The 26,716-nt window shown below is 42.9% G+C and overlaps 1 protein-coding gene across 5 annotated transcripts in view; it reads left to right on the top strand.

The window, feature by feature from the left end:
* SVIL (supervillin) overlaps positions 1-26,716 on the top strand; it is a 316,448-nt gene that overhangs the window by 217,781 nt on the left and 71,951 nt on the right. For all 5 annotated transcript variants that reach the window (XM_056519430.1, XM_056519428.1, XM_056519431.1 and 2 more), the window contains 5 exons: positions 975-1,036; positions 3,122-3,258; positions 11,507-11,762; positions 14,961-15,558; positions 24,370-24,583. In XM_056519430.1, coding sequence (XP_056375405.1) covers positions 975-1,036; positions 3,122-3,258; positions 11,507-11,762; positions 14,961-15,558; positions 24,370-24,583 — 1,267 coding nt within the window. The remainder of the gene's footprint in view (positions 1-974; positions 1,037-3,121; positions 3,259-11,506; positions 11,763-14,960; positions 15,559-24,369; positions 24,584-26,716) is intronic.

The following is a 26,716-nucleotide window of genomic DNA, read 5'->3' on the forward strand; positions in this document are numbered from 1 at the left end:
CACCGCTGAAATTGTTCCCCGCAAAGAAAGAACATGTTCAATCTTTGCACGGAAGTCCGTGAACACTGCATAGCTGTCAATGGTGACGGTGCAGTGCCGTGCGGTCCTACCACCGAAGTATTGCGGTGGCGGCCGCCAGAATGGAATCTCCGCTCGCGGAATTCTGCGAGCGAAGATTCCGTTCATTATCCGTAGCGTGAACATACCCTAAGGATGATACACATGAATGAGATAGGAAGATATAAGTTATACACTCACCATATTGTCTTTGGTAGAGTACAGGCAATCTCCAATAATCATTGTGTGTGTGGGGAGGAGTCATCTCAGTGCAGGCAAGAGGAGGACCCGCCCCCTCCCTTTGACAAGATGGGAAAGGCAGCGGTAATATGTTATTCATTTTATGTGAAATATCGGTGCTTAGGGTTACATGAGATGTACATGATCAGGATGAGGTACTGAGTAACCTATAACAGTTTTTTTTTTTGTTTGTTAGTTTTTTGTGGGATCTGACTGGTACGCCTTAATGGCTCAGCTCCATTAAAGTGAATGGGGTTTTGCTGCACTACTCCGCACAATCTGTTGGTAGATATGGTGCGGTTTTTAAAAAATGACGGCCATGTTTATCTTATCTCGAACAACCTCTGTAAAACTGTATTCACACCGGGCATTTTTATGGCATTTTTCATAAGGAATGGCAGGTTCCGTGACCCCTCTTTGATGGTGTAGAATAAAGAGCTGACTGAATTAAAACCTTTGCCTACTATTTTTCTTTCTTTCTGGGAGCCCCGTAGACTTGTAAACTTTAAGTTTTGGGGTTTTTCAGGCTAAATTCCCAGCTTTCATGCTCCTATATCAGCAGCCAAGCTGTACGTTTTCCAGTTCAGTAGTCCAACGCTAGTTCTATTCCAGTCTTAGCCATATTACAGCATCTTTTTTACATTTCTTGTTTTTCTCACATTTCTTTTCCCCTACAGAGGAAGCGAAGGTGGATGAAAGAGCAAAACTTAGCGTCGCTGCAAAGAGGCTTCTATTTAGGGTAAGTTAAATGGGTATTCTGTGAAAAACTTTTTATATATATATATATATATATATATATATCTCTATATATATATATATATATATATATATCAATTAACTCCATAAAGTTAAACAGATTTTTAAATTACTTCTATAAAAAAATCTTAATCCTTCCAGTACTTATGAGCTGCTGAAGTTGAGTTGTTGTTTTCTGTTTGACAACAGTGCTCTTTGCTGACACCTGTCTGTCTCAGGAACTGCCCAGAGTAGGAGCAAATCCCCATAGAAAACCTTTCCTGCTCTGACATGGACAGAGGTGGCAGCAGAGAGCATTGTGGTCAGACAGAAAAGAACAACTCAGCTTCAGCAGCTGATAAGTACTGGAAGGATTAAGATTTTTTTTTTATAGAAGTCATTTACAAATCTGTTTAACTTTCTGGAGTCAATTGATATGAAAAAAAAAAAGTTTTTTCATGGAATACCCCTTTTTAGAATGTTGTCGGCTTTTGATCTGACCTTGTTCAGGTTTATTATGTAGACCAGTGGTTTTCAAACGGTGTTCCTCCAGCTGTTGCAAAGCTAGAACTCCCAGCATGCTGGGAGTTGTAGTTATGCAACAGCCGGAGAGCCGCACTTTGGAGACCACTGATGTAGACTATGTTATTACGGGGTTGAATCATTTTTGGGCACTGTTCCAATATAGAAGAGAAGTCTTTTAATCTCAATAATTTAATTCATCTACTTTAAATCCGGTGATTGCTTTAATAGCAGACCTTGGTCCCCCCCCATGCGATCTCCGTGCAGACATGAGGCGCTCGGGAAATTGTCAAGCCCCTCCCTTAGACATGAATGGAGGGGGCTTGGTGTGATGTCACAAGGGGGCGTGGCATAATGTTCAGGACGCAGGGTGTCTGCACGGAGATTGCGGGGGGTCCGGCCGCTGGGTAAGGGGGATAAGATGTCTAGCAACGGAGTAGCTCTTTAAGGAGATTGCCAATATGGCTTAGGCAGTCTTAAAGGCCATGCAAGGCTCCCTGGGAAAAATATATGCAAAGTAGCTCTTCAAAAGTGATAGAGCATGTCATCTATTTATTTATTTTTGCCATCTATTGGAGGTAACATTTGGTAAAGTCAGTGTTTCCCTACCAGGGTGCCTCCAGCTGTTGCAAAACTACACTTCCCAGCAGCTCAGTTCCATTGAAGTGAATGGAGCCAAGTTGTAATGCCACATGCATCCTGAGGACAGGTGTGGTGCTGTGTTTGGGGAAAAAAGCAACAATGTTTTTCTAACCCTGGATAACTCCTTTAATAACTTAGACTGTCACTCTCTTCCTCAGGTTGTGTGTTGTATTACAACTCTGCTCCATTCACTTCAATGGAACCTACCTGCAATACCACACACAGCCCAAGGACAAGAGTGGCACTGTTTTTAGAATAAAATAGCTCTGTTTTTCCAGTCCTGGACATTTTTTTTTTTTTATTATTATTTCTTGCTATTGCTTATTCTCTCATAGCCATGAGACTCAGTTATTCTTCTTGGCATTGCTACTCTCGAAATGTAACACGTTTCCTGCCAACAGTTTCTCTCCAGGCACTTTCTAATCCCGTGTTATGTCTCGCAGTCTTGTACTTACAAGAAACAGCTTTTATCCTTTTTTACCACTGTGGTATCTTTTGTTGTGCCAACATTTCATACGCTAATGTGTAAAATATATTCTGAATTCCCTCGATTCTATCCCTGTGCCAACATTTTGCCTGTCCTAATCCGGGTACAGAAGATTAATGGATTTCTGGGTCGCCTATAAGCTAAACAGTAATTTCTCCCAGTTTAATAAAATTTGTTTAAAAAAAATAAAAAAATAAAAATAAATAGAGATATATATATATATATATATATATTATAATATTATATTATAAAAAATAAATGTATTAATATATATATATTCTTTATTTATTATATATTAATATATGTGTGTATATATATATATATATATATATATATATATATATATATAATATAAATACAAAATAGATAAATTTATATTATGTGTGTGTATGAAATGTTTTTTTATAAAAAAAAAAATTCTTTTGTTTTCATTTGCAGGAAATGGAAAAATCTCTGGACCCCAAAGCTACAAAGCCACGTGCTAGAAACGCGGCCGTGGACAGGAGGTTGCGGCGTGCCCAGGACAGGTCCCGCACTCAACCTGTCACCACCGAAGAAGTAGTGATCGCTGCCACGTAAGTGCTGGCACGGCCCCCGGGGAGGGGGTGGGGGGGCTACTGGGCTCTGTTCCCAGTTTATTAGCTCTTTATGGGGGGGCATGAAGTACTTGTAGCTTTGAGACCCGGGCACTTCACAGCACGTCTGCCAGAATGATGGATACTGAGTGAGAATCTGAAGGTTTCCAAAGGGAATTGAGACATGAATCATTTAGCTTTACCTTAGTGGAGGCTTTTCCAGCCAAATATTTTAAAAAAATAGGTCATTATTTCATCCCCCTAGCACCAATAAAAGTCCAACGCTGCGTGTCCTGAAATCCGAGTTGGTGAGACTTCGGCTACATAGTAATTATGTCAAATGTGACGTTAAGCTGGAACAATGGGTTTTTTTCCTCGTTGAGTTAAGATATTTGATAGGGTCAGAGCGATTTAATATTATTTATAATGTTTTGTTTTACACTTTTTTATGTCACACTTTAAGTAAAAAACGAAATAACAAATAAATAAATAAAAATGTATAGATGCATAGATATATGAAATAAAATAAAACATATTTTTTTTTTACATTTATAGTCTATCCCAGTGTTCTCCAAACTGTATGTTACAAAACAACAGCTCCCAGCATGCCCAGACAGCGAATGGGGGGGGGTCCTTTTTACTAAAGTTTTTAATCCCGCAAAATAAAATGTAAACATTTGGGAAGCATTGAGCATAGTCGCTCAGACAACGTTCGGTCATTTAAAGTCAATTTGCCCCTCATGGGTACGGCGGGATGTGTAGTAGTAACTTTTTGCCAGTATCCCCAGTTAATACTGGTGATGTAGAAAGAAAATGTGAAGTAAAGGGGGCCAAGGATTAGGATTAAAAAGAGGGTTTGCTTACGATTTGAAGGTACTTTTATACTATATATACCATTATATTATAAATCCAGGGAGAACAAATTTTTTTTTTTTCACAAGTACATTTTTTTGTTGCACAAGTAAAAATAAAAAAATTAATAAAATAAAAATAAAGCATACACGCCTGCCCTGATTCTCTGCTGTTCCAATGGCTCCCAGTCACCAGCTCTCTCTGCTTTTTCCTGCTTTCCATGTCCTGCCAACCCTGCAAAAAGTGCAGACTCTGTTAATCCCTGGCGGAGGAAGTTAACCACTTTATGATTGGCTGAGCAAGCAGTTCTTGCAGGGTTAGCACGTCATCTGAAGCAGGAAGAAGCTGAGAGGATCAGGAGCCATTGGAACAACAGGAGATTGGAATGGGTGAGTATGCTTATTTTTTTTTTTACATTTTTTTTTTATTTTTTATTTTTTTGCAGCACCTTGGGGCCCTTTAAAAAAAAAAAAAAAAAAAAAGTGTTCCCGGAAAACCACATTAGAGGGCTTTTTCAGGACTTTTAACATCGATTGCCTGTCATGATCAGACTATAGGTGGTCCAACTCCCCATTCCCTCACCGGTCAGCTATTTAAAGGGGTACTCCGGTGGGGAAAAAAAAATTCATATCCACTGGCTCCAGAAAGTTATACAGATTAGTAAAATTACTTCTATTTAAAAAAAAAAAATCTTAATTCTTCCATTACGTATCAGCTGCTGTATACTGCTGTGGAAGTTGTTGTTCTTTTCTGTCGGACAACAGTGCTCTCTGCTGACATCTCTGTCCATGTCAGAAACTGTGCAAAGTAGGAGGAAATCCCCATAGCAAATCTCTGCTGCTCTGGACAGTTCCTGACACAGACACAGGTGTCAGCAGAGATCACTGTGGAAAGAACAACAAAAATTCCTGTGGTGCATACAGAGCAGCTAAGTACTGGAAGGATTAAGATTTTTAACAGAAGTAATTTACAAATCTGTTTTACTTTCTGGCACCAGTTGATTAAAAAAAGTAATAATAATTCCACCGGAGTACCCCTTTAAAGGTATTGTGGTATTGTAGAGAGTACTGTATCCCCTTCGTTGTTCACCAGGCACAGCACCATACATTTTGTGGAGTCTCTGCCTGGTACTGAACTGCTTTACCATTCATGGCCATTACAATGGAGCTGTGCCTGGTAATCAATGGAGAGGCCGTAATGTAGGTGTGTAGGGAGTCAAACCAACACTGATCTGGTACACATGGGCCGTTCATTTCAGACGTCCCAGAAAATTCCTTTAAAGATTTATTATATATTAATACATGAAATCGAATTGCAAGTCTTGCATACTTTTAGTTCACGAATAAGAGCCCATGCACACTAAAGAATTTCTGCCCAGAGAAATTCCGGGTGTAGATTCTGGTGCAGCAGCCTCCTATTGTCTTCAGTGGGATTCTGCTGCACAATGCATACTGCAAAATTTTTGCCGCATTGTCGTCAATGGGTATAGAGGAGGTTGGCACAGTCAAAACACCGATTGATTACGGCGGCACCTACTGCAGGTGGACTTGACACCCTGTCATCTTTGGGACAATATTCCATAGTGTGCATTGGCCCTTACAGGTTTTTCCATACCTTTCCATTTCTATACAATTCTGTTGCCTTTACAGTCTTCTACTTGTGTTTGTTTATACACTGGTTTCTCCCCAGCACAGCTATAAATATGACTCTCTCTCTCTCTCTCTATATATATATATATATATATATATATATATATATATATATATATATGTAGAAAACTGCTATGCAGCACTCCGAAAAATGGTGAAAAAAAATTAGACTTTTATTCAATCCATGTCCAGCAGCTGCTGGACATGGGTTGAATAAAAGTCACAATTTTTTTCACCATTTTTTGTGTGCTGCGTAGCTGTTTTCTATTTGAAGTGGACAGTGATTGGGTTCGGACCGCTGGCACCCACACACCTTTGCATGTAGTGCTGCTATAATATATATACACACACAGTACAGACCAAAAGTTTGGATACACCTTCTCATTCAAAGTTTTCTTTATTTTCATGACTATGAAAATTATAGATTCACACTGAAGGCATCAAAACTATGAATTAACACTTGTGGAATTATAGACATAACAAAAAAGTGTGAAACAACTGAAAATATGTCATATTCTAGGTTCTAGCCACCTTTTGTTTTGATTACTGCTTTGCACACTCTTGGCATTCTCTTGATGAGCTTCAAGAGGTAGTCACCTGAAATGGTCTTCCAACAGTCTTGAAGGAGTTCCCAGAGATGCTGAGCACTTGTTGGCCCTTTTGCCTTCACTCTGCGGTCCAGCTCACCCCAAACCATCTCAATTGGGTTCAGGTCCGGTGACTGTGGAGGCCAGGTCATCTGGCGCAGCACCCCATCACTCTCCTTCTTGGTCAAATAGCCCTTACACAGCCTGGAGGTGTTTGGGGTCATTGTCCTGGTGAAAAATAAATGAGCGTCCAACTAAACGCAAACCGGATGGAATAGCAGCCGCTGCCAGATGCTGTGGTAGCCATGCTGGGTCAGTATGCCTTGAATTTGGAATAAATCCCCAACAGTGTCACCAGCAAAGCCCCCCACACCATCACACCTCCTCCTCCACACCATCACACCTCCTCCTCCACACCATCACCCCCCCCCCCACACCATCACACCTCCTCCTCCACACCATCACCCCCCCCCCCACACCATCACACCTCCTCCTCCACACCATCACACCTCCTCCTCCACACCATCACACCTCCTCCTCCACACCATCACCCCCCCCCCCCACACCATCACACCTCCTCCTCCACACCATCACCCCCCCCCCCCCCCACACCATCACACCTCCTCCTCCACACCATCACACCTCCTCCTCCACATCGCCACACCTGTGAAGTGAAAACCATTTCAGGTGACTACCTCTTGAAGCTCAACAAGAGAATGCCAAGAGTGTGCAAAGCAGTAATCAAAGCAAAAGGTGGCTACTTTGAAGAACCTAGAATATGACATATTTTCAGTTGTTTCACAATATTTTGTTATGTAAATAATTCCACATGTGTTAATTCATAGTTTTTATGCCTTCAGTGTGAATCTACAATTTTCATAGAGTCATTGAATGAGAAGGTGTGTCCAAACGTTTGGTCTGTACTGTATGTATGTATAAATATATTTATATATATATTATACAATTTATTTTCTTTTTAATTTTTCCTTTTTGCATATTTGACCCTTTTCCTTCCTCTTGGCTTATTTGCTATTCTTCTGTTTTCCCTTTTTTTTTGTAATGTTAAAGCAAGCCTAGCCCTGCCGCACACACAGTGACTACACACACTGTAACCACGCGAGTCCCTAGCCCCACTGTAACTAAGAGTTGTGTGCAACGTATCAGGTACTAGAGGGGACGTGTCCTGCATGCCAAGCAGAACGCCAGTCACATGTGGCAGATGCCCCATTAAATATTAACCCCTGGGTAACACCAACTGTTGCTGTTGCACTGACACTATAACAGGATGTGTGTTGTGAATGCATGACTTCTAACCTGCCTAAAGTTACATCGTGTACTCATTGAACCCTGTTCTTTCTGTCTGAGAATTGATGTAATAAGACATACCACGAATATTGAGCCAGATTTCTTTTGCATAGAAATGCCCCTGCTGTGGATGTGACCAATCTAGTTTACAGTAGATACAAAAACGCTTTTAACAATCTGTTGCAAAAAAAAAAAATGAATCACTTTGGTTAAAAGTGGTGAAATGATATTTTGTACCCAGACGCATCAGGTTTATCTATTTCCCATTGCTTTTAGCATAGTAATGGTCTAATAATGACTGACCTAAAAAAATTATATACAACTAGTGATAAGGGCCACACAGGGTTGAATTTTTGCGCCTTGTATTTCAGTGCAGTCCTAAACAAAAGCATGTATCGAATGTGGATTTTGCAACAGATTTAGGGTCAGTTCACACAAATGCGTATTTTGCTGCATATTTTCTGCTGCTGATTTTCAAAAAATGCATCAAAATATACATGAGTGAAGAACCCTTAGAGCTCGTTCACACAGGTGGATTTGATAGCGAACTCGCAGCAAGTTTGAATGGGGGCGGGCCATCTGTGGCATTTTTTTTGGCAGCTAAATTACCGCTGCAGAAAATCCACCACAGACCCTATTGAAGTCAGTGGATTTTCATTAGCGGAAATTCTGCTGCCAAAACATCTGCTGCAGGCGACCCGCCCCCATTCAAACTCTCAGGGAAACACACTTCGCTATTAAATTCAACCGTGTGAATAAGCCCTAACTTTAGATTTCCCTTCAGCTGTGAAGTATACGGTTAAAAACCTGTATCGCCCTAATGCAACTATGGGATCAGGTTTTTTTTTTTTTTTTTTTTTTTTTTTTTTTGCAGTGCTGATCAATATGTACAGATAGATATGAGGTTTTTCGGGCCTTAACAAAAATTGCCAAGAATTGGGTGTGGGGAGGAAGTGGTACTTATCCCTCCTGATCCAGTGTCACCTCTGTTCCGGAGTCACCGGCGATGTCGCTGTGTCCTGTGCACAGGATTCTGCAGCCAATCACTATTCTCACTAGTTCAGTGTTTCTCAACCAGTGTGTCTCCAGCATGGGGAGTTGTAGTTTTGCAACAGCTGGATGCACGCTGATTAAGAAACGCTTCATTAGTTTTTGCACGTGACCACTGTGTCCAATGATGGCCCTCCTTGTCATGGGTACAGTCAGCAGTGCTGGATCTGGAGGGGCAAGTTTCTTGTTGTTTTTTGCTTTTTTTGTTTCTATCTCCCCTCCCAATCCTTTCCACCTGGTAATTTTTCATTGTGAAGCCCAAAAATCTCCAATAAAATTCTGTCTACCTGCAGCCACCTCTTGGGGAAACTTAATAATTACTGTTGTAATTTTTATGCAATAGGCTCCTCTAATGGTTGCGGCTGCTCATGAGGATAAGATTTTGCCTGCAATATGACTAATTTACTAGTAAAATTGTGGCAATTGCACTTGGTTGCAGTATTATGCACATGCAGAAACTTGCAATAGGGGATCGTATAAAAATTGCATATATACCGTATATATATGTGTGTGTGTATATATAATTTATTTATAATTTTTTTAATAATTTTTTTTAATATAAAGTTGCTTTAAAAATAGTCCTTTTTTTTTAATAAAAAAAAAAAAAAAAAAAAAAAACCATTGTGTGCCCAGCTGAAATGTGTCTCTGTTTACAGACAAATCCTGTAGGCCCTTTTTTTTTTTTCTGCATTTTATCTTTATTTTCTTGCTTACCCACTGTATATACACTGCTCCAAAAAAATAAAGGGAACACAACACAATGTAACTCCAAGTCAATGACACTTCTGTGAAATCACACTGTCCACTCAGGAAGAACACTGATTGACAATCAATTTCACATGCTGTTGTGCAAATGGAACAGACAACAGGTGGAAATTATAGGCAATGAGCAAGACACCCCAATAAAGGAGTAATTCTGCAGGTGGTGACCACAGACCACTGCTCAGTTCCTATGCTGGCAGTGCTTTCACTCTAGTGGTAGCAAGTGGCTCAGGTAGTGCAGCTCATCCAGGATGGCACATCAGTGCGAGCTGGGGCAAGGTGGTTTGCTGTGTCTGTCAGCGTAGTGTCCAGAGCATGGAGGCGCTAGTAGGAGACCGGCCAGTACATCAGGAGACGTGGAGGAGGCTGTAGGAGGGCAACAACCCAGCAGCATGACCTTTGTGTAAGGAGGAGCACTGCCAATGCCCTGCGAAATGACCTCCAGCAGGCCACAAATGTGCATGTGTCCACTAAAACAGTCAGAAACAGACTCCATGAGCGTGGTATGAGGGCCCGACGTCCACAGGTAGGGGTTGTGCTTACAGCCCAACACCATGCAGCACGTTTGGCATTTGTCAGAGAACACCAAGATTGGCAAATTCGCCACTGGCGCCCTGTGCTCTTCACAGATGAAAGCAGGTTCACACTGAGTACATGTGACAGTCTGGAGACACCGTGGAGAATGTTCTGCTGTCTGCAACATTCTCCAGCATGACCGTTTTGGTGGTGGGTCAGTAATGGTGTGGGGTGGCATTTCTCTGGGGAGCCGCACAGCGCTCCATGTTCTTGCCAGTAGCCTCACTGCCATTAGGTACCGAGATGAGATCCTCAGACCCCTTGTGAGACCATATGCTGGTGCGGTTGGCCCTGGGTTCCTCCTAATGCAAGACAATGCTAGACCTCATGTGACTGGAGTATGTCAGCAGTTTCTGCAAGAGGAAGGCATTGATGCTATGGACTGGCCCGCCCGTTCCCCAGACCTGAATCCGATTGAACACATCTGAGACATCATGTCTCGCTCCGTCCACCAACGCCACGTTGTACCACAGATCGTCCAGGAGTTGGCAGATGCTTTAGTCCAGGTCTGGGAGGACATCCCTCAGGAGACCATCCGTCACCTCATCAGGAGCATGTCCAGGCATTGTAGGGAGGTCATATGGGCACGTGGAGGCCACACACACTACTGAGCCTCATTGTGATTTGTTTTAAGGACATTACATAAAGTTGGATCAGCCTGTAGTGCGGTTTCCCACTTTGATTTTGAGTGTGACTCCATATCCAGACCTCCATGGGTTGATAAATTTGATTTCCATTGATAATTTTTGTGTGATTTTGTTGTCACCACATTCAGCTATGTAAAGACGAAAGTATTTCATACGATTAGTTCATTAATTCAGATCTAGGATGGGTTATCTTAGTGTTCCCTTTATTTTCTTGAGCAGTGTATTCAGCACAGTTCAGTGTTCAGGATATTTAGCTATAAAGCTTGAAAGTTAACTTGGAGATTTTCAACAAATAATGCATGTACATGGAGGGGGGGTCCGCATGTAAAGCAGCATTAGTCACATACAGCTGTTAATCGCGACACTGATTTTTTTTTATTAGAGGTTGCCTCCCGCTTATGAATGTAGCCCCCTGGTGATCAGCTGATCCCTACTGGCACAGCAAATGGCTGATTTTTCCAATAGAAACATGGATCAGCCAAGCATTAAGGTTTGAGTTGTCTATGTAATACAAGGACAACTCAAGTCCACCAGAGCAGGAGGGACCCCTTTTATGATGTCCAACTGGGCCTATGGACAGGGTTGGCCTTTATGAAGGCGGGTCCCACCAGTAGACGTCTAAGCATACCGCTATAATATGCCCTCACTATGAATGGGGAGGATCTGGCTGCCTGAGGTTTGTTTATGCCTGCATTACACTTTGTGATGTATTATGTGATTGGTTAAGCGTGCTTGTATCTTGATGCATGGGGTTTTATGACAGTGGGAGCTGTATATGTATCTTATTAATTTGTCTATTCTCCTTGTCACTAAAATGTAGCTTACAGGCATCCACACATCACAAGGTTGCTTCCCAGGCAGGAGCAGAAATTGTGAAGGAAACCAGAGAAGAACCTAGTAGTCCTGAGGAACCAGATTCCTCTTCTCTGTCCTTGGCTGAAAAGATGGCCCTATTCAATAAGCTCTCCCAACCAGTCAGTAAAGAGAAATCAGCCCGCAACAGGATGGATATGCGACAGAGAAGAATGAACGCACGATATCAGACTCAGCCGGTCACTCTGGTTGAAGTTGAACAGGTACCTTATGTTTCTATTCACCCCCATCTTCAATATAGTTGCCATAAATATCAGGGTGGCCAAAGCTGTTCAAGTTTTCTTTCAAAAGTCATAAAAAGTAAAGGCATAAGAAAAACAGCATGGTCCTCTGTCGTTACTTAATAAGTTGTTCTTTTCTACCCTGGTTATCAAAAGCTCTCTAAAAAATATTGATAGGGGGGGGGGGACTTGGTGTATAGAAAAAAAACTATAATTAACTAGCCCCAGTCCCTCACAGCTCCCGTTCAGCTCCTTCTGGTCCCCTGATTTTCTCTCTACCTGCTTCCGAGACGCAGTGCTGGCAGAGAGAGGACACTGCTGAGGCTAGTCACTGGCTGAGCCGGCAAGTCCTGCGGCCAGCACTCCTCTGAGGCAGGAAGAAGAGAGAAGATCAGGGTATTGGGACAGAGTCGAACGGGCGTTGCAGGGGACTGGGTTAAGTAATTATAGTCGGTTTTTTTGTTTGTTTTTTCCCATTTTCCCCACTCCCAGCACCATATTATTTTTTAGAAAATACCAAATAACATTATTTAAGCTTCAAATATTTTAAAGATATTTAAGAGAACCAGAGGCATTTGCATAAAGCTATGTATACAGGCTTCTGATGTCTGGAGTAATGCACCGAAAATAGTATAGACCTGGAACACCCTGTGATCCCACCCATCTTTCACAATTACAGTTGTAGAGAAATTTACAAACATGTTCACCACTGCGTGTTTTGGCTGGTGTTGAAACATTGCACAGTACACAATTGACGTCTTCTGCCGTTTCTATGGAATATTGATAAAAATGTTAAAAAAAAGTTTCAAGGTCTTCTGTGAGTCAATTTTGGATTATTGTCATAAATGTTTGCCACGGTCTAAATGTGTTCTGTTTGAGTGCAGGTGTTATGTTATCTTCAGATTCCAACAGAATAAGTTAAAGTGGAGAGTTTTTCGTTTCTCTGATAGACTAGATAAAAAATCCCTTAAAGGGAAAACTGTCAGATATTTTCTCCCGCACTCTCCACAGTACTGGTGGATAGTGCCGGAGACGCTGATTAAAACGATCCCTACCTTACCCGGATCCGCCCGGCTGTTCGCCAGCAATTGTGGTTTTATTCTATGTGTATATCTTGCTGTAACTGGCACGGGCGGGGCTTCTGCACTGACGTCAGCGCCACTTATGAATATTCACTGACGTCAGCGCCGCTCCTAACTGGAGGGAGGGGGGATGAATATTCATAAGCGATGCTGACGTCAGTGCAGAAGCCCCGCCTGTGCCAGTTACAGCAAGATTTACACATAAAATAAAACCACAATTTCTGGCGAACAGCCGGGCGGATCGGGTAAGGTAGGGCTCCTTTTAATCAGAGTCTCCCGCACTATAACTTTTTTCATTAGCTCACAGTGTTAGTAACCCTCTCAGGTCCCTCCCTTGTGGTGGGAGGTGATAGCTGGGTCTGCTCATGCAGCCTTATCCATGTCTCCTCCCTTGTCCATGACTCATGGACAAGCTGGTGCTGCTGCAAGTCTGGTTAGTGTCCCGTTAGGTACGGGGACCCCTAGTGGTGGGATTTTAGGTGCTATTTTCTTTAGTAAACATAAAAAAAAAATAAACATCCATATTACAAAAGGTCTTTAATTTTCATCAGTAACAACATATAAAAAGTTTTTGGATCTGACAGTGCCTATTTAAAGGGGATTACGAAACTCATAAAGACAAGGCATATCACAAGGATATGTCATCCATTTGTGATCGGTGGGTAGCTGACGTTTGAGACCCCAGTAGATCCTAACGCTGCAACCCTTTTACTGTTCGGGCCATGCAGATTCTGCAGGGAACTAAAGCTAGTCTCATTCACTTAAACTGAGCTATATTGCAGTCCTTTGCATATCTGGGTGGCTGGGAGTGCAGCTGAAAATGGGATGTGGTGCGGAATTACCACTGCACTCCTGTTTTTCTCCAGATAAATGGGTGTCCAAAGGGTTGGCCACCACAAGTCATACAGTGTTAGCACATCCAAGAAATATGCAATCGCACAGTGTGCCCAAGATGTAGTTTAGCAACACCTGGAGATCCACAGTTTAAAGGGGTTATCCAAGAATCGAAAAACAGAGCTTGTTTCTTTCAAAAACCGCTCCCTGTCTGTCTCCAGGTTGGGTGTGGTTCTGCAGCTCAGTTCCATTAAAGTCAATGGAGCCAAGTTGTAATACCAAACCCAACCTGGAGACAGACAATGAGCGGTTTTTGAAACAAATAATCTATATTTTTATGCCTGGATAAAGACCGCTGTTATAGATGGATAAAAATGTGTAAAATTGTGTAGCAATATCTTTACCTGTTTTTATCTATCTGGTCACTAAACTGTGGGGCTCCAGGTGTTGCAAAACTGAACTTGGCACGCTGGGAGTTGTAGTTTTGCAACAGCTGGAGGTCAGCAGTTTGGAGACAGTTAGAATTTATAACTATAGATGCATAGACAGTATAGTTAAAGGGGTACTCCGGTGGAAATTTTTTATTTTTTTAAATCAACTGGTGCCGGAAAGTTAAACAGATTTGTAAATGACTTCTATTAAAAAAAAATCTTTACCCTTTCAGTACTTTTTAGCAGCTGTATGCTACAGAGGAAATTATTTTCTTTTTGAATTTCTTTTTTTGTCTTGTCCACAGTGCTCACTGCTGACACCTGATGCCCGTATCAGTAACTGTCCAGAGCAGGAGAAAATCCCCATTGCAAACCTATGCTGCTCTGGACAGTTCCTGACACGGACAGAGGTGTCAGCAGAGAGCACTGTGGACAAGACAAAAAAGAAATTCAAAAAGAAAAGAATTTCCTCTGTAGCATACAACTGTTAAAAAGTACTGGAAGGATAAAGATTTTTTTAATAGAAGTCATTTACAAATCTGTTTTAACTTTCTGACATCAGTTGATTTAAATAAAAAATGCTTTCCACCGGAGTACTCCTTGAAGTGAAAACAAAGCAATAAACCAGTGGTCTCCAAACTGTAGACCTCCACCTGTTGCAAAACTACAACTCTCAGCATGCCCGGACAGCCAACGGCTGTCCGGGCATGCTGAGAGTTGTAGTTCTGCAACAGCTGGAGGTCCACAGTTTGGAGACCACTGCAAGAAACCATCTCCAATATTAAGCTGTATCCCTTTACTGACATGTGTTTCTGGTTGTGTCATCTGCACAGTTTAAGAACGGAGGCGAAAAGATTGCCCCATTATCTCAAACCGTGGTAACATCTGTGGCGACTTTGACGTCTCGATCGTCTCCAGTCTATCCCGGGGACATAAATGTCACAAAGTCGTCTAATTACGACGAGAGAATATCGAATGTCTCCAGCGCTTCCACCCAGCTTCACACTTCAATGGAGACAGGAAACACTACAGGGAGAAGCCTGTTGCTGTCAGAATCGTGGAGTTCTCCCTCCGCCGATAAAGTCAGAGACAAAGAACCGAGGAAGCCAGTCTTTGACGAGACCAGCAGAGCGTCTGCGGCAGAAGATAGCAGCGGCGGAGGCGGCTTGAGAAGATCTAGCTCTGTGCAGAAGGAAACCCTGGACGTTACAAGGGAGGAGGAACCTGGAAAAGAACAGAAGATGCTCGGGCATGTTATCCCAAGTAAGGGCATGGCGGAATTATACAGCCCGCAGCCGGTGTTACAGCCTGCTCTACGCCCGGATCTGCCAGTAGGAGAAAGCGCCCTGCAGGTACAGGTGGATGATATGCAAGAGGAGAGGAGGACTCAGCAGTCACAGGGGACCACGTGGAGTGAGAAGAGTGCTGTGGGTAAGAAGCCCTTTTATTTTAATGTAATACTATATAGCGGTAACCTATTGTATGTCATTATACCCACTTGCCGTCACATTGAGATATGAAGAGTGTCTGGTGCAGTGGTCTCCTAACTGCTGGGAGTTGTAGTTGTGCCACAACTGGAGGTCCACAGTTTGGAGCCCGCTGGTCTAGTGGGTGAGATGGTCACATTCAGCTTAGTGGAGTGAAAAGAAGCAGCTGTCAGTTTGGTGATGGTTGTCTCGTGTATAGGAGCACTTATATTAAGTTAAACTTTGAAGATTTGCTACTTGCCCTATGACTCTCATCCTTTCCCTACTGCAGTGTTTCCCAGTTGGTGCGCCTCCAGTTGTTGTAAAACTACAACTCCCAGCATGCCCGGACAGCCAAGGGCTGTCCGGGCATGCTGGGTGTTGTAGTTTTTCAACAGCTGAAGGCACACTGGTTGGGAAACGCTACCCTCCATCAAATGTCCCTAAGTATAGTGCGGACTGCGCCGTTTTGTCTGGGAGGATGCTTAACACCTGATGGACCCCATCAAAGGGGTACTCCGCTGCCCCAGCATTCGGAACATTTTGTTCCGAGTGCTTGGAGCGGGCGGCGGGGTCGTGATGTCACAACCACGCCCCCTCGTCATGTCACACCTGCCCCCTCTATGCAAGTCTATAGGAGTGGGTGTGTGGCGGCCGCCACGTCCCCTCCAATAGACTTGCATTGAGGAGGCACCGAGGCCCGCACCCAGGGTTCTGAACGGTTGCTGCACAGAGATCGTAGGGGTCCCAGTTGCGGGAACCCCACGATCAGACATCTTATCCCCTATCCTTTGAATAGGGGATAAGATGTCTAGGGCGGAGTACCCCTTTAAAGTCAGTGAGGTCCATCATGCACCCTTGGTGTCGTACATGAAATTGATCCGGGAATGTATTTGTTTTTGTTCTGCAATTGCTTTGGTGTGAACATTGCCTAAAATGTACAATATTTCTATCTATGCTGGAGTTAAAATGCTTAGGGGTCCGTTCTCCAGTTGCAGTATTTTTTTTGGCGTTGTATTTGGACAAATGTGGGTGGTCTTATTGTTTAAATGGCCCTAAATCCCCTTAGTTGGATTTAGAATATTTTTCAGATGGAATACAAAGAATGTGCAGGTGCCATTTTGTTTAGGGCATTGGTTGGGTCCCAGATCCCAAGGGCGTGGCGTAGCTATAGGTTGTGTGGAGGGAGAAGTTGTGCCCAAATCCGGCTGGCTCAAGTGCCCCTGTGTAATATAAATATTTAGTATAAATTGCACAGAGTGCCAGGTGGGGGGAATCGGTTACACATTTTTCATTTGGGTCCAAAAACGAATCCACATTTTGTCTTTTAAAACACCTTTTAGAAACCGGCCCCTAATGATATCCAGTGCAAACACAACATAATCCACAGATCCAAAAAAAGATCACTAGGTTATGGTGCACAGCTTTAACCCCCCAAGGTCCTAGCGGAAAAAAAGGGCACAGGCCAGCACTTTCATAATTTTCACTTTTTTATTGTATAGACTTAACAGCCAATGGATATCCTCATAATAAAATGGACATATGGCACGAGGAGAGAGTACTTGTCAGTAGTGAGTAGGGAATTGCATTTCAAATCAGTAGGTGCCTAAAGAGTACCTGTCATTTGGAAAAACTTCTGACATTTCCCAGTGACATGTCAAAAGTTTAGATCGGTGGGGGACTAAGTGTTCAGACCTCCATCAATCAGAGCCGACTCTGTGTCACGTGATCGAGACAAACTCTCAATGCAAGTCTATGGAGCATGCCTAGATCACATGACACAGAGGCAGGGAGGAGGAGCATGCGGCAGCATAGACTTCCCCCGGCTCATTCTCCTGATAGGCGGTGGTCTGAACACTCAGACCCCCGACTATCAAAACTTTTGACATGTTGCTAGGACATGTCAAACATTTTTACACATGACAGGTACTCTTTAAGAACCTGATGATTTGAAAGACATTGGACTAATACGATGTCTCCTCCTTATTGCCCATTGTATTGCTGTTGTATAGGGCTATCCAGTGGTTGTTTTCTAGCCATTTCATAAAAAGTTAATGGAAATGCTGGTCCGTGCACTTTTTTTTTCGCTTTTCCCCGGCAAATGGTGGAAAGCTGCAGCCACCCAGACATTTTGCAGCATTACGTGGTGTCCATTCAGATTAATGGCCTTTAGGGCAGAATCATGGCTGAAGTCCACCAGAAGGGGAGCTGCTCCCATGGTACACACATTACTAACAGCAGCCAGTGTATAAGGGTTTCTGCAGAATTCCCCTTTTATCACAACATTTAACACAATCTGACTTTATATCCTGGACTTTGATCCTAAATGCATTGTGTGCTGGCTGTATTGCATTTGTGCTAGTCATTGTTCTGGAAGTATTGCATTGTTTTAGCAACTGGGAAACACCTTAGTTTGGAGGTTTAATTTGAAGAATTGCAAAAGTATCCATTAATAGATGTTGATGGATTGCTGAGGATTTAGATCAGGACACAAGATTAACGTACAAATGTTGGCATACAATTATGGCCGAAGACCCTCTGGGCAGTCTGGCAAAAAGAAACAACATGTGTTTGGTGTTAAAAAATATATTAAAGCAACTTACTAATATAATGTTGTTAGCCATAGTGCACAGATCTTCCATTTCAGCTGTGCTGTCTCCCTTGTAATCGGTGACGTTGCGTCACAGGCTCTGAAAGCAGTCTGCTCCGTCCCTTCTCCCCTCCTGTTATCCAGTCTGCTCTGTCCCTCCTCCCCTCCTGTTATCAGGACAAGGTCAGTGATGTGAAGGGGGAAGCTGGTATTACTGCTCATTATGTTTGACTCCTTAGATAAGGCAGTAGAAAGCCCGTTCTGATGGAATTTAGTGTGACTGAGAACAGGCTCCCAGCTGCCTTATCTAATGCGTATAAATCTAACGAACAGTAATACCAGCTTCACATCACTGGTCTTGTCACGTCCTGACAGTAGGGGAGGAGGTACGATGCAGACTGATTTCAGAGCCTGTGAGGTGATGTCACAGCTTACAAGGGAGATGGCACAGCTGAAATTGATGACCTGTGCGCCATGGCTAAGAACATTATAATAGTAAGTTGCTCTTATATACTTCTTGACACCAAACAGGTTGTTTCTTTCTCTAAACATCACCTTTAAATTGAAGTAGCCACTCATGTGCAAAAACTGACATGTTTATATGCAAAGACAAAGCAAGAAGAAAACGCCAGATTAAGGCCTCATGCATTGCACACTCTGCAACTTGTGATCTTATAACGCCACGACTCCTAACCTAGCATGTCTGTTCTTTTCTTTACTATGACATTTTGATATTCTACAATATAGCTTTTAGCATTTCTACCACTGACTAGAGTGTCACGTTGCTGATTCTCAGTCACTGAGCTGCACTGTATTCAGGATTACCTACTAATAGGCAGTTTAAGGACAGTGAGGATTGTAACCTCAGGCCATTGGATTGTAAAGATCAGGGTCCTCCCTGACAAGTTGTTTGGCTTCTTCATCCCTCAGTGCTTGTTTTGCACCCTCTGGTGGCAAGGAGAGTTAGTTACCTTCAGGTTTTAGATTGTGTTTGCACTGATCTTGCTCTGAGATGGATTTGAAGATAATTTCACAGCGTTATGGTGTTCGGTAAGGGAGGTTTTAGGAAGCCCCTATTATATGTGATGCACTCTTTACCTTGTATTACATTGCTAGCATGACTGTTTTGTCACATCGTTTGTATATATGTCAGTATACGCAGACATTGGGAGCTGAAACTAAACATGAGCAGTCCTGTTTTTAGAGTTACTGCCTGCAAACAGACTGCAGTGAAATCCTAGTGTTTAGTAAGGACCACTGCTGTTTTGCAAGCAGTCAGTGAATATTAGACCATAATTCTAACTACTGGTTTTGGGCTTTTTTACTCCACACATAACATTGCAGTAAGACCACCCTCCCAAGTTCACCAGGTGTGTATAAACCATCCAACCTCTTAAAGGTGTACTCCCCTGGAAAACATTTTGTTTAATCAACTGGTGCCAGAAAGTTAAACAGATTTATAAATTACTTCTATCTAAAAATTTCAATCCTTCCACTACTTATCAGCTGCTGTTTGCTCCACAGGAAGTTCTTTTCTTTTCTTTTTGAATTTCCTTTCTGTCTGACCACTATGCTCTCTGCTGGCACCTCTGTCCATTTTAGGAGCTGTCCGGAGCAGGATAGATTTTGCTATGGGGATTTGTTCCTGCTCTGGACAGTTCCTAAAATGGTCAGATGTGTCAACAGAGAGCACTGTGGTCAGACCGAAAGGAAATTCCAAAAGCAAAGAATTTCCTGTGGAACATACAGCAGCTAATAAGTACTGGAAGAATTAAGATTTGTTAATAGAAGTAATTTGCAAATCTTTTTAACTTTCTGACACCATTTGATAAAAAAAAAATAATAAATTGTTTTCCAGTGGAGTACCCCTTTTAAAGAGCACCTCTTGCTTTGTTAGGTATTAGTCCGCCTCTAAATCCACTTATAGAATGTTATCTTAAGGCGCAGTCTCATAAGCCATGGAAAATATTGGAAGGCACCCCCAGATGAATGCTGCGCCAAAACTCGTGCTGGGCTGACAATCCCATTGTTACATGGTTTCTTTTTGTACATTTTACCATTCAGTGTTGGCCTCAAACTCATATGTAAACCATAACAGGTCATAGGGATAAAGGGGGGAAATGTATCTAAACCTGTGCAGAGGAAACATTGCCCAGTTGCCCATAGCAACCAATCAGATCGCTTCTTTCATTTCTAATAAGGCCTCTGCAAAATGAAAGTAGTGATCTGATTGGTTGCTATGGGCAACTGGGCAACTATTTCTCTGCACACACATATATTTTATTTATTAGGATAGGATGAGCGAACTTACAGTAAATTCGATTCGTCACGAACTTCTCGGCTCGGCAGTTGATGACTTATCCTGCATAAATTAGTTCAGCTTTCAGGTGCTCCCGTGGGCTGGAAAAGGTGGAGACAGTCCTAGGAGACTCTTTCCTAGGACTGTATTCACCTTTTCCAGCCCACCGGAGCACCTGAAAGCTGAACTAATTTATGCAGGATAAGTCATCAACTGCCGAGCCGAGAAGTTTGTGACGAATTGAATTTACTGTAAATTCGCTCATCTCTAGATAGGACCGTTCCTTACTTTGTATATTCACTGTATTGTGTTGAACAGGGAATGTCACCTTTTTTCCTCTGTGGCGGTACCTCTGCTTCTTTTGATATGTCTTTATTTTAATTGCTAGAACATAAATTGTATTTTTATATTGTCACCAACCTAGTGACCACGTTTTTGTTATTTGGCGTGTTCAGTTTGGAGATCATACACTGGCCTTTACTTTGGAGGCAATAGCGTCACTACACGTGTTTATCATTGATGCACTTTAAACAGTATATCAGTGGTCTTCAACCTGCGGACCTCCAGCTGTTGCAAAACTACAACTCCCAGCATGCCCGGACAGCCAACGGCTGTCCGGGCATGCTGGGAGTTGTAGTTTTGCAACATCTGGAGGTCCGCAGGTTGGAGACTAGAGATGAGCGAACTTACAGTAAATTCGATTCGTCACGAACTTCTCGGCTCGGCAGTTGATGCCTTATCCTGCATAAATTAGTTCAGCTTTCAGGTGCTCCCGTGGGCTAGAAAAGGTGAATACAGTCCTAGGAGACTCTTAGGACTGTATCCACCTTTTCCAGCCCACGGGAGCACAGGAAAGCTGAACTAATTTATGCAGGATAAGTCATCAACTGCCGAGCCGAGAAGTTCATGACGAATCGAATTTACTGTAAGTTCGCTCATCTCTATTGGAGACCACTGCAGTATATTATATACAGTATTATTTTATCCTGTCTGCTATAGGTAGATGTTAACATCAAAACAGGATGCACTGCCCAGAACGTACGTGTACGAGTTTTGACCCGACGGTGCAGTAACTCACGGTTTAAAATCCGCGACAAAACTCTTCTATACTAGAAAAATGACTGAGCATAGTCACTATCTGACTACTCTCAGGCCAAAAAAAAAAGTGGGGCCCGTGCATAACATTTTGCCAACCTATTGTGTCACTGAGGACGCAAAAGCTGGGTACACATTACACATTCAGTATTTTGGTCAGTGTTGGGTTTGGGTGCAACACAAAAAAAGATCAGATCCACTCTAGTTATTATCTATTGGTTCCACTCCTGGTTTTGGCAAACAATACAGATAAAAATACTGGGGGAGATTTATCAAAACCTTGACTAGGGGATATTATAGCTGCTAAGACCCCCACCAGATCATCTATCATTTAACACCTTTAACTTAATTTTAGCTTATTCCCTCCCATAAATGACATAAGACATGTGTTGGTTAAACAAAGGCCACAGCAGCCCATTTATTAAATAACATAAATAATCAATTACAACATTGTAAACCGATGTATGAACGTCATACATAACAATATAACCTGTCCTAACATTAGGATGTCTATTAGCGCAGGAGAAGAACCTGAGGGGCACCGTTACCAGACCACAGGTGATGGGATCTTCACTTGCTCCTAGCCGTAGCTCACCTGCACAGGAGCACCATTTTGTGAAGCCCACCAACCCGAATTCCACCTTCTGGCTGGGAACCGCTCCCAGCCCACCTCCACACCATCCAACATACCATGCCCATCCACTGGTGCCTCCCCAGATTCCTCTCCTGACCCCGCCACTGTGACAAAATTAAGGGCGGGCGGGCGGGACACTTCTTCAGCCACGCAGATTGTGACCCCCATATCAATGCCCTCACCTATATACCCTCCTTAACTCCTCCCTACTCCCTCACTAAAAGCCCGCGCTTCCCTAGCTCCCTCCTCTAAACTCCTCACATTTAACCCTTACCTTCCCGCATAATACCCCTGTCATGGGGCCCCTCCGTTCCCATTCTGTCCCCTCCAGGGCTTTCTGTGTAGGGGAAGAGCGGTGCAGTTGCCCATGCCAACCAATCAGATTGCTTCTTTCATTTTTAAAGAGACCTGTGAAAAATGAATGAAGCAATCTGGTTGCCATGGGCAACTGCACCGCTGTTCCCCTATCCAGGTTTTGATGCATCTCCCCCACTGTGTGTAAACCCAGCCTTAAAGTGACAGGCTTTCAATTAGGGCTTAATAGCGTACATGATCGACATGAGGGACATTATTTGGTCCTTAGTTGCCATAGCAACCCAATGATCTTGTTGCTGGGCATTCTGATAGTGTCAGAGGGACTGTCTTACCCAGTGTTTCCTTACCAGCGCGCCTCCAGCTGTTGCAAAACCGCAACTCCCAGCATGCCCAGACAGCCGAAGGCTGTCTGGGCATCCTGGGAGTTGTAGTTTTGCAAAAGCTGGAGGCACTCTGGTTGGAATAAAATGGTCTAACCACTTAGATGTTGCTGTCCGCAGCCTGTAAAGTGTTAATCTGCAGGGAGAGTAAGGAGATGGTGCAGACATGGCGCCATAGTGTGGATGAGCTGCAATACCAGACACTGCCAGTGAACAACGATGGCACTGTTCCAGGGCAGAAAGAGATTCCTCTCTAAACCTAGACATTCCCTATATATATATATATATATATATATATATATATATATATATATATATATATAAAATGAGATTATCCCACAATATAAGAATAACTAGTTCATTGGTTGAGGGGGAGTCTCATGGTTGGGGTCCCTATACACAATAGAAGTCACCCCTTCAACCTGCACACACATGAGCTGCCATTGCTTAATTCATTCTCAATGGGTTCAGTGCTCAGCAATGTTAGACCAGTGTTTCCCCAACCAGGGTGCCTCCAGCTGTTACAAAACTACACCTCCCAGCATGCCCGGACAGCATGCTGGGAGTTGTGGTTTTGTAACAGCTTAAGGCAAACGCTGCCATTGACAGTGAAAGGCATGCTGTCGGGGGACTGTTGACCTCTGTTCTCGGGATCACTGGAGGGTCCCAATGATCGGACCCCCATGATCGGTTAGTAATCCCCATCCTGATTATAGGGGATAATTTTTATTTCTTCTCGGGAATTTGGCTACAACCTTGCTTGTCTCCAAGCATTCACAGATTTCTTACTGACAGGAACCAGCAGCAGCCGCCCTATTGGCGAGCACAACCCCTCGCCCGCCCGACAAGTGTCAACATTGTGTCCTGCCTGTGCACGCCTGCTTCTTTCCTCGTACAGTAGATTAACAACATCCTGCACTTTGCAACAATGTGGCAGTCCTGCCCCGGTGGTGGCCCCGAGGGAAAGGTTACCACGAATGTCGCCACCTCCAGTGACTCATAAAAATGTTCATTCACAACCATTTTCCCTTCCCACGAACCCATCGTAGTACTCGGCGTTATGCGTTTTTTTTTTTTTGTTCTGCTTTTATTTTTGCTAAGACCCTGCTGAGATGTGTACGCCGGCAGGAGGTGAAGGAGGTAAGACGCTTAGCTATTAAGGAGACCTGCAAACAAGAGGATAGACGGTATTAGATCTCCGTAAGGACGGCTGCGTGGAGATCTATACGTGAAATGTCTAGAAATGATTATAAATTTATATATTTTTTTTTATTGGAGAAAAAGATGTGTAACCAAGGGGATGAGCTCAGCTGGCAGATTACAGCGGTGAAGCGAGGCTAGAAGAAGAAGAGGAGGGGAGATGGTGGTGGTGGTGGTGGGGGGGGGGGAGAGAGGTTTACAAGTAGAAGTCTGCGAGCCATGTGACCGCTCACTAACGCTGGGCTTTTCTTCACAATAAGCAGAGATTGTCGAGGAGCCGGCCTCTGAACCTCTTGGCACCGTCTCAGCATCACAAGCAGTTTCTCACACTTTGCCTGCCGTATCCAGCAGACCGCAGGCAGCGGAGCTAGAGGAAAGGAAGACCCCGGAGAGGACGCCGGAGATCGCCCCTCAAGACGAGACCGATTCGGAGGAGGACATTGACATCTCCGGCAAAGGCATGTCCATCAGAGACAGGTAAGCTTATGGAAATCTCGTTTAGCGCAATTTTCGGTTATATGGCGCTGAAAAAAATCGCTATTTAATGCAGAGGTTGTAGGGTTGGTAGGTAAAATGTTGCCTAACTATTACCTAGATTACTTGCTGTCCTTTTCACTGGTTCCTTAGTTTATTTCCCAACCAGGGTGCCTCCAGCTGTTGCAAAACTACAACTCCCAGCATGCCCGGACAGCCGAAGGCTGTCCGGGCACGCTGAGAGTTGTAGTTTTGCAACAGCTGGAGGCTCCTTAGTTTATGTCAATGGACAGTACACGTAATTCTACTTTATGCAAATAATATTTAGGAAGACGATGCCTGTGCACAGACTTTTGAAGATAGGTTTACATGTCTGACTAACGTGCTCAAAATCTGCATAAATTAGCGGTGCAGACTTTATGCGGATTTTAAAGCTTCCGTTCATTTCAGTGGGAGAAATCCTCGCAGAATTTCACATTTTATTTTATTTATTTATTTTATATAAATTATTTATTTATTAAATAATGTGTTTATTTATTTTATTTATTTTTATAGATTATTTTTTATTTATATTAATGAATTAAATTTATCATTTTTTATTTATTTTATATTAATTAATGAATTATTTATTAATTAATGTGTTTATTTTAAAACATTTTTTATTGATTTTATTTTTATTAATGAATTTCATATATCAATTAAATAATTTAGCCGTTTATTTATAGATTTTTTTTTTTATTAAATGTTTAATTTTTATTTTTATTTTTTTAAAGCTAAAAAAAAAATCAGATTTCCCAATATCATATGCACTATGATACCAAAGCCATTTCAGCAAGGCAGTTTTCCCGCGGAGCAGGCGCCGATTTTGAATGCGGAATAAGTGCAGATTCCGCTTCCGACTCTGCGCCTGTTTTTCTCGCATTATAAGGGCAGAATAGAAGTGTATCTGTTATGTTCCGATTACAGGAGCCAGTAAGAGCCGTTACTCTATAGCACATTTGTGTTTTGCTGTCAGCGCTCTCCTGTACTCAGTGTAGTCGTGAGGCTGGTAACGTTGAATCATACTCTGAATCATATGTTTCTCATTACACTTTAATGGCCGGCTTAGTCACTAGCTGCAGCATTGTGTCCATTGATACGCTGCTGCGAAACAAAAAGGAGGTCCAGGGCCATCCTATTATTTGTTGTGACGCAACATTTTTTTATCTTCCTTGACAGCCCCAGGGGAATACAATGAGTTTCTGTCTCCTTTTTTTAGAGTCTTTCAGGGTCTGAGCGCTAATCTAATAAAATGTAAGTAGTCTCTGGACTCGGTAGATTTACTTGTACTTCACCCTCCATCTCAGATGTCCAGAAAAGTTTGATATGGTGTAAGTGTCCCGTTAATCGTGTCTAGTTGTTGGTCCTCATTCTGTCTCATGGAATATTGTACGTGTTAGCGTTAAAAGCTAATAAAGCGTTCCAGCAATAAAAAAGATATAACGTATCCACAGGATGGGACAGTGGTCTCCAAACTGTGGCCCGCCAGATGTTGCAAATCTTCAAATTCTAGCATGTCCTGGCTTGCTGGGAGTTGTAGTTTTGCAACAGCTGGAGGGCCGTAGATTGGAGACCACTGGGATAGGGAATAAGTGATCATAGTAGAGAAGGGGTTCCGACCTCCTGTGGTCTCTGTACTCGAATGCATTGGTGGCTTAATAGACCAGTGTGCCTCCAAACTTCAAGCATGTCCAGACAGCCAATGGGATGCTGGGAGTTGAAGTTTTTGCAACAGCTGGAGGCACACTGGTTGGGAAACACTGCTCGAAATGCATCCACTTAGGACAGTGTTTCCCAACCGTGTGCCTCCAGCTGTTGTAAAACGACAGCTCCCCGCATGCCCGGACAACCAAAGGCAATCAATGGAGCACGTGCCATTTGGCAGGGTGGTTCGGATGCCTGTTCTCACGATCCAGCCCCCTCACCATCAGACCTGTGGATAGTGGATATGTTTTTATCACTGGAATACACATTTAAAGTAGAACTAACATATAACTATAGTTTTTGGCCAGCCCCTATTCTGATCAATGTCAGTTCTGCCTTAAAAAAACTGCAAGTCTGAGGCTGCATGGTGTATCAGTAAGGTTAGGAGCTCAG

Source organism: Hyla sarda, chromosome 5 (genome assembly GCF_029499605.1).
Source record: "Hyla sarda isolate aHylSar1 chromosome 5, aHylSar1.hap1, whole genome shotgun sequence".
Classification (NCBI taxonomy): Eukaryota; Metazoa; Chordata; class Amphibia; order Anura; family Hylidae; genus Hyla; species Hyla sarda.